This window comes from Cupressus sempervirens, chromosome 3 (genome assembly GCF_028749045.1).
Source record: "Cupressus sempervirens isolate cs-2001-9-10 chromosome 3, ASM2874904v1, whole genome shotgun sequence".
NCBI lineage: Eukaryota > Viridiplantae > Streptophyta > Pinopsida > Cupressales > Cupressaceae > Cupressus > Cupressus sempervirens.
Genome location: NC_143120.1, coordinates 551,343,183 through 551,352,279, shown reverse-complemented (window position 1 = coordinate 551,352,279; position 9,097 = coordinate 551,343,183). Strand labels below are relative to the sequence as shown.

Genomic DNA, 9,097 nt, shown 5'->3' with positions numbered 1-9,097 from the left:
AATGTTATGATCTCTATTTATTTAACTTCTGAATTTTAAAATTGATTTAAGTATTAGTTTTTAAATTATTTTAATTTATTTTTTATACTAGTTTAGTTTTTTCTTTAAATATTGTTTTTTTAGTTTCTATAATTTATTTAATCAATAAAACATTTGTTAGAGATGTTATTTTTTCATATTATATTTTGTATTTATCCTATTAATCTTTCATAATAGATTTTTCGATGTAGTTTTTATAAATGATTTTTTTTCATATATGATAAATTTAATTTAAATATATACTATTTATTAATCTATTTAAAAGATTCTAATAAACACTTTATTTAAATAAAAAATTGTTAATAATCTAATTTGTTGACATAAGATATTTTTATTTAAAAGAATTATTATCGTGCATTGCACAAAAGCATACAACTGCTAGTTTTATTATCAAACATCTATCGGCTTATCGTTGCAAACACAAAAACGTGCAACTACTAGTTACTATGTTTAAGCTAGTTTAGTTTAATATAATACATTGTGTTTTGTATTAACCACAAGGTATCATCTTCTAATTTTCAATAAGATAGACCAATTGCATTTATTTTTCAACACCTTTTTGAAATCTATCATAATATAATGCAATCTCACAATTTTATCAATGAAGATAACTTTAATAAACACTTAAAACTAAATGTGCACCTTAAAAACTATGTAATTTCTAGTATTTTGTTTAACCATGTGTAAAGTAGCGTAGTGATCAGTTCTTGTTACCATGTTAAACCTGATATGATAAGACTCTTTTACATACTATCATGGCTTTTCCCTCTTCAATTCTAAGCTTGGGCACTGTTTTATGAAAGCCACTTCTTATTCGTTCATAATTTCACCATTAGTCTCTATAGATCGTTTATCTTCATCCCTCAAATTAACTAAAACAAACTGTTTAAACTAAAAATGGACCATTCATAACCAGTGCATAAATCATTTATTAGATCCCTTTTTAAAGTAAAATAAAAAGAACAAGAATAAATTAGTAATACGCATTAATCAAATGGTTCCCCAAGGGCCCGCAACCTCTGTTGCATGGTATTGGCACTTGTTAAGTTGAGTCACTCCTTCAACATCCTCAATACATCTCCAATGAGATGCAGCGAGCCAGTCACAAGAACCTACAATTTAAATATTATCAAATGAAGATAAAGCAACTTCAATACATCATACAACATCAAAAGAAGGCAAAATTAGCACATTGCATATACATATTTCAAATGGGGATGTAATCTTCTTTTGTATAAAGTAATTAGTAAATGAACTTTAAAACGCTATAGATAAAGAATACTGTGACTGTTAAGCTCTATTGGCGCTAGTGTTCCAGTCAGTCTCAGCTTTGGGCCTGTATCCTGTCACACAAGTATTTACCTAGTGTTGAACCTTTAGATATTTCCAGGTTTTCTCTTGAAGGAAGAGGCTCTATGGTGTGGAATACCCTCAAGATTGGTGCTCACCTAGTGAAGAGAAGTCTATTTTGGATTCGTAACAGAGGCACTGAGGCTCTATATTGGAGTGATTCTTGGAATGGGCATCCTCCTCTCTTATCCTCTCATCCACACTTGCAGTCTCTTTGTGATTTTTTCCTTTCTACTGGATGGAATAAGGTGGCTCATTATAAGGAGGCTTATAACCTAGGCCTTGTTGTGGGTTACAGATGGAAGAATTCTTCTAATTGACCGTCGGGTGGCTCTTTAGGGGATCGGTTGGAACTATCTCAGATATTGGCTTCTAGGGAGTGCAGCTCTCTGCAAGAACCTAATGTTTTGGCTTGGGGAGGTGCTTCTTCCGACAAGTATTCTGTTTCTTTAGGGTACCTTGCACTGACGAAGCAACTTTTTAGCAAGGTGGAGGTCTCTTGGTGGAAGAAAAGTTGGAATAGTTTTTCATGGCCTAAGTGTAACTTTTTCCTCTAGATTCTAGTTTACAATCATTGTCTTACTTGGGAGAATCTCTGTAAGCGAGGCTTTCAGGGCCTTCCATCTGTGTTTTATGCTACAATAATGAAGAGACTGTTTCTCACCTCTTTTTCCAATGCCCTTTTGCCAAACAAATTTGGCACTGCTGATGGAGTGTGTGGGGATGCACATGCTAGCATGTTTCCTTTTTGTCTGAATTCTGGGACCATTTGGGCCATCCCCCTTCCAAGACTTTTTTCTTCAGGTTGCTTGGACTATTGGCCCTTCCCTTATTTTATGGCATGTTTGGTTAGAGAGGAATAGGAGGATCTTTCATGGTGTGTAGTTTGAGATTAGGCACCTGTGGGGAAAAATTGTTAATTCTCTTCATGAAACATTCCTAGCTAAATGTGACATTGGTGGAGGTTTGGATCTTGTAGATGCTGGTATTTACTCACGCCTTTCCTTTCCTCTTCAAGGCGGCACTCCCTCGGTCCCCCACAGCCGCTCTAGGAATAGACCTAGGCAGCACTCTCTGCGTGTTAATCGTGAGGGGCATTGGACTCCTCCCAAGGTTGGAGTTCTTAAAATCAACACTGATGGTTCTTCACGGGGAAATCCTGACCCGGCTGGTATTGGGGGAGTTGGGTGTGATAGTTCTAGTGATATTTAGTTTCTGTTTTCTATATACAAGGGTTGCCATACTAATAACCTCATGGAAGCCCTAGCTATCTTGGTTTCAGTGGAACAATGTTGTCAACATGGCTGAGGAAGAATTATTTGCGAGACTGAATCGCAGGTGGTTGTGAATTTATTGAATAGAAGGAACCTTGTGCATGTGGACTGGCATTTGGCTCTGGTTATTCAGCAGATCATTCAGTTATGCAATTCTGGATTCTATGTCTTTTATGCATATCCCTCGTGAGTGGAACGGTGTGGCTGATTGTTTGGCTAAATGGGCCTCCGAGCATAGACCGACTTGGAACATTATTGATCATAGGATGCTTCCCCTTGATTTATCTCAGATGCCGGTTCAACTTGTTGACTAGGATAAAGCTCTGTAGTTTTCTTTGTTTCTTGTGTTGTTCTGCTCTCTTTGGTATTCAGTAAAAATTTTACCCCTCTTTTAGTTGAGAAAAAAAAAACGCAAATATTTGAGGTAGTCTTAATATTAGGCATTTTTCATTTAATATATTACTTAATACTTGCTAAGTTCTACTCAGCATGCATTTCCTTACGTGTAAAAATGAAAAACAATGAAAGAAACACCTTGCTGAAAACAGTTAGCCAAGCATTTATTGAAAGCACTATGCAATGCAGAACTTGTAGAGAAACGCTTATTCTCAAGGAATTGTGAAGAATTTAGTGTGTTCATTTGAAACATTTTAGTAAGAGGATTAGTTTTCAGATCTCTGAAAGAAATATTTCTACCAAGAAGTAATTACAAGCACAACATAAATATACCTGTAACCGCAATGAATGACTCTGTGTAATACATTCTCTGAGCCACTTGATAGTCAGTGGTACAGAAGGTAATACTGCACTGTTAAGATGGCCTTCAGTATTTTCACTAAGAAAAAAGTCACAAGGTGGTATTGCTGAAAAGCCTGGCCCTATCTCTTGATCATATTTTGTCATTTCTGATACATGAAAAAATCACGCAACAAGAACATTGTTATCATTTCAATATTTCATTCAAAACTCAACTCAGTAACATTGTTTGCACGGCTATTTGTGCATTTCAAGAAGCTTTAGAGAAAATTTACAGTACCTCTGCATCCACAGATAACGTTTTCCCATGTTCTCTGAAGGGATAACTGCCACGTAAGGTCAACTTTTGGAGAATCGTGTCTTGTTGTGTTATTGGAACCAAATTGAGTTACAGATGAATGGCTTGGCACAAAAATAGCTTTGTTGAAGTTCACTCCTGAATATTCAAGAAATAAAATAGGATCATGATCGACCAGTAAACCACATCAGGCAGACTATACATTGAATCAGGAACACAATAAATGCTCAAGAAAAATGGTGAAAAATAGTTGTCCCGTGCTTCTGTTTTCTCAAGAGATGGGATAAAAGAAGTCCATAGACATTCAAAATTAATCAATTAATTCATGTAAACATAAAGCATGTTCTAATCTTACAAGGCCTAAACAGCAAGCCAAAGAAGATAAGCTAAAGGAAATTACATTCAAACTTGTGTTCTATTTTATTCTGTTGTGTGCCTATACCAAATTAGCAGCACAAAATTATAAATGTGGCTTCCAATGCAACTGTCAGTAAGCACCACAACTTTTTAGCAATGAAAGAATGTCACCTCTCTAATTAGTGATATTCATAAAACAGGTCATGGGTGTCTGAACTTCTCTTGCAATTCATATTTTATTAGTCTATTCAGTAGAATCAATGTGTCCTTTGCAGAATGCAAATTCATGTTAATTCTAAAAAACTAATGGGCCATTATTATTTCAAATATACAGAAATTAGATGGTAAAAAAATTTAAAATAGTTTACGTTAGGTCCTAATTTACATGGAAAAGTTTATTTTGTACTCTCCTTTCAACTACAATTAACTGGGCATGACCAATGTACAAACAAGATTTTCTATGGGATTGGTGGACAAGATTAATCTCTCTCGTTATTTCCCTGCTATCCATATATACAAAGTTTGCAGACATCTCGCCTGGAAAACATTTCTGCAAAGATCACCAAGTCTGAGCAAACAAATGCATGGTGTGTACTATTATTTATGATCTTCTCTGCTGTAAATGGAAGTAGCATTGGCTGACATCACTAATGAAATGTATCTGTGAGGAATGTCGTTTCAAAGCTATAAGGCTTTAATTATCCATGACAGAAATCAAATAGAACATCCAGACATAAGGTGATATCAACCTTACAAACAAATTATAATGCAAATAGAAAGCACTCACCTGCTATACAAGTGAATAAGTGACAAATTAAAGCATTCAAGAAAATGATGGAAAATGAATCCTCAGAGGTTAAAGAGAGGTGCAATATGAAATTGCACACTTCAGTAAATCAGGATGATTTCCATGCTTTAAGTATTAAATTCTGATCTATTCAGATAAGGAATAAAACGGAGAGAAATAGACCTTAGAAATGGGATGGGATATACCCAAACAAAAAGAAGACTTTTGTTACACTAAAAGTCTAAAAGTGAGTTACAAATGTTTCCATGACATCACATTTTTCCCTGTGGAGCATTTCAATAAACTTGCTGAAACTTTGGTATGGAATAGAGTCATGTAACTAATGTTGGACACCTCTTATAGGTTCATAACCAACTGACTAAACTGGGCTTCTGGCAAGGAACTCACTAATTAGTTTTCTTGCTGATAAGATCAGCTATGGAAAATAATTGTGACGTGGCACTGGAAATTGAAACCTGTTACACTCACAGATTTACAACCTGGTTATTTGCCAACATATCTACCATCATTTGTTTTAGTTCCAATAACCATTCGACAACAGGGACCAAGATGACTCTGGATCTCAACTCTTCTTGATGGCTTGTTCAATGTTAACCAAAAGACCAAACTGGGACTACAGCACGGTACAGAAAATCACTGGTTTAAGCTGCATATATAGATGTGATAGATGCATAGAGTTGATAAGGAAAACACTTTAGACCAATGGGCCTTAGCTGTGCTGATTTAGAAGTTAGAACCAAAGAAAAGCGAACCAAGTTGAGCTGATGAGAATCAAAATCAAACTACCCACCCATTTCTTCATTTCTCTAGATTATTGGTATACTCATCAGGATGCCCACTGAGAGACCACCATAGTTTGAAATCCCTAATGGGTGATTAGGAACAGGTCACTTGCAAATGATCCCACTAACCTGGGGAACACTCCGAACTGCAGGAGGAATTGTCCCAGCCTTCAAATAGTCTACCCACCAAAACGGTTTGCCCCCTCCTGAATGGCACTGGCTCTAAAGAAGAATACAAAATGATTTAACTTGGATGCCTACTTTAATAATAAAGTATATCTGGATCCTATCTTGATCTCTCACAAAATTAATCATAATCATGCAAATGACAGAAAAATCCAAAGGGAATCAAAGTACCATGGAGACCACATGTATTGATGAGTTGTGAGAGTAGTAGTTGAGGGTCCCTCTCAGATGAACAGTTAAAAAGTAAGATCTGTAGACCAAGAAAGAATTCATTGTAAAGACATCAAACATGTTTGGATCATCAATTTCTAAATTTATTGAATGAAGGTTTCTCATTAGTAATGAAAACACAGAAACTATCAGAAAACTAGATAGTAAAGAAACCAGCCTGTTTTGAACTCATTTTAGAGTTTCCAATACTGAGCTGCTGATGGTCAAAATTTGGTATAAAGTCAGTAAAACGATTCAGGGTTTCCTCATGTATTTCTCTGGTATGTACATTTGACTCGGTATCCATTTTTATTGCAGAAGAAAACCACTTTGCACATGTTTCCATGCTTTCTGGAGTGTGAGCTCCATCCAAATAGAAAATCAGTTCACTGAAATCAGCAGTACCAGATTCTTCCATGGTACACTGAACATGTTGCTTCACATATGAATCATGAATAACCTGTGCACGTCCTTGAAGATTGGCTGTTACAAGCCCTTTGATAAAGGAATCTGGTAAGTATACTTTAGTAATAGCCTGTATGATCAGCGGCATGTCTCTGCTCATTAAGAAGCTCTAACCAAAACCTTCGAATAAGTCATAAATCCATAAAAAGAAAAACAGATTAGGTAAGAGGAGACACAAACATACACTTTCTTTCAGATCAAAGTCTTTCAAATGTCCAGTTCTCCTAAGCCAAGAACAACAAAGGGCAACAGCTAGGCCTGCATTTATACGCTGATGATCACCAGCCAAGCCCAGACTCAAGCCATTCAATATAGCAGTATCTAATGGTGATACCACATGAAGAGGTGCCTGAAATTGATGAACAAAGTTTTGGGAAAGTATTCATGATCAAGAAAACGATTTCAAGAATTAATAGAAAATGGGCATGATACTGCACAAACAAGGCTTAACCGCAGGTTCAAAAAGAAAAATCTTGACTACTTATGAGGTACTTGAAATATTTGGTTCTAAAATAAATAATCATTCTTAGTAGCAGTAAGGATAGTAGTACACAGTTTGACTACACCAGTATTCAGTTTTACTTTGGCTATCGATTTTGTATGGCTAAGTACAGCTACAGAATTTATGTTTTTAACTATTCAAACTACTAATTTATAGACAACTAAGAAAAATTAAATATACAGCATGCATATAGTAAACAAAATCAGTCAAAAGACCACAAAACGGTTAAAAATACTACTGATAATTGAAGATTCAAATACCAAATAGATTGATTTGTAGTGGTAAAATTTCAAGTAGCACTTTGCAGTTTCTTATCAAGAGTATTGTTAGTGTTTTAAGTTTAGTTTGTCTCTTACGAGACAACACAAAATGGAACAGTCCACAAGAATGATCTCTCTTCAAATTCAGAGAGAGCTTGCAGATATGTAAAACTACTTCTAAACCTAAAGCTACAAACAAGATTTACAATTAGAACATTTCCCTGGGAAGGTTGCATAAAGGAAGTAACTGAATGTAAACTTGACTTAAATCTTTTAACCTTGAAGGTTGTGTACAAGACCTGATGGGTTTTATCACAAAAGCAAGGTTTAATATTCTGAAAACTAGCAACCAAATGAAACAATGAAACTGGAAAGATGAAATACTTATTTATTGGCTAAATTCAACGACGTAAGAAACTATTGCTCTTTTTTGGAGAAAAGTGGGTCAAAATCCCACACAAAATCGTAAACTTCTTGAAGCCCACAGAGAGGACCCCTAATCTTGGGATTGCAAATAACTGGGGTGATTGGTCTTGGTATGGGGATAGGTAAAAATTTGAGGTTCAGGTATTAGTATAGAAAACTTTTCCCCCCAGTATTAATGCTAGTTCTTATAGATATGTGTAATTTTAAAATTTATATATTTATAGTTCTAAAATCAGTTCTAAGTAATACTTATCAATTTAATATTCATAATTGCCAGATATATCTGTAATTTTAAATTTTATATATTTATAATTCTAAAATCAGTTCTAAGTAACACTCATCAATTTAATGCTCATAATTGCCAGTAAACAAAAATAATAATATTTGAATACCAAATAAAGTGCAAAAGAGAAAATACTCTGAATCAAAATGCAACAAATCATAAATCAATGATTTTTTGTAGACTCAAATGTGAATACAAAATGAAAAAGTACAATCAATATTCAATTAACTCTTCAATGTCATCACTGAGAGCATTATAGTCAACATGTGGCAAATTTCGTTTGAACCATGTAAGGTAGCACCCCAGTTTGTGTTTTTAAACTGATCTTATTTTGCCATGCAAATTGGGATTTTTCTTTTGTTATTTTGTTTTTAGGTTTTCTTAAAGAGTTTTTTCATGTTTTTCTTGCAGTTTTTATAATTGCTAATGCAATGCTATCCACAATAGAAATAATGCTGGAAATAATAGCTACTGAAGCCACAATAAGATCTAACTGATGCTAACGTTGTAAGAGGACTAAACTTTTATTCAATCTGTAAGGCAATAAAATTAACCATAGTTGAAAAACTCAGTTTCATTAATATCTTGGCCGGCTCAAAAATTTTGAAAATCTCAGAATCGTCATGAACTCAGCAATAAATCGGCACTTTTATTGAACATTTGGAAATATACAATTTCATAAAATATTCTTGAAAAACACACACACACAAACCAAGTTTGTAGAGTATGTACTGATTTGAGATATCCACCATATATTAATCAAAGTTTTGAGTTGAATAGTAATTCATAGAAATTAAAATATAAAATTAGATTAACATAGTGATATAATCATATACCAAAAACAAGTACAACATCTCAATAAAAATAAGTTCAATACATATAGAAGTCAAGCTCTATAAAACTACAACTTCTAAATACATATTTAAGTTCATTATAGTTACTATAATCAACTGCAATATTAGTTAATTTACAAATATATTAATAATTATTTTATATGATGAAAAATTAATTTGATCATTAAATACATTAATTCTTTTTTCTTCAAAATAAACATATCAATGATCCATAAACTCAAAACACAAATGCTTCTAAAATATATTT

At 33.9% G+C, this 9,097-nt stretch overlaps 1 protein-coding gene across 9 annotated transcripts in view; it reads right to left on the bottom strand.

The window, feature by feature from the left end:
• Window positions 1-676: 676 nt before the first annotated feature.
• Window positions 677-9,097, bottom strand: part of LOC149567612 (folylpolyglutamate synthase-like) — a 191,192-nt gene continuing 182,771 nt past the window's right edge. For 5 of the 9 annotated variants that reach the window (XM_089820849.1, XM_089820848.1, XM_089820854.1 and 2 more), the window contains 7 exons: window positions 6,710-6,874; window positions 6,239-6,595; window positions 6,022-6,100; window positions 5,794-5,886; window positions 3,700-3,855; window positions 3,393-3,568; window positions 677-1,151 (listed from right to left, as the gene is read on the bottom strand). In XM_089820849.1, the coding sequence (XP_089676975.1) occupies window positions 1,092-1,151; window positions 3,393-3,568; window positions 3,700-3,855; window positions 5,794-5,886; window positions 6,022-6,100; window positions 6,239-6,595; window positions 6,710-6,874 (1,086 nt within the window). In that variant the 3' untranslated portion in view covers window positions 677-1,091. The remainder of the gene's footprint in view (window positions 1,152-3,392; window positions 3,569-3,699; window positions 3,856-5,793; window positions 5,887-6,021; window positions 6,101-6,238; window positions 6,596-6,709; window positions 6,875-9,097) is intronic. The other 4 variants (XM_089820852.1, XM_089820851.1, XM_089820856.1 and 1 more) reach the window with 1 other exon arrangement.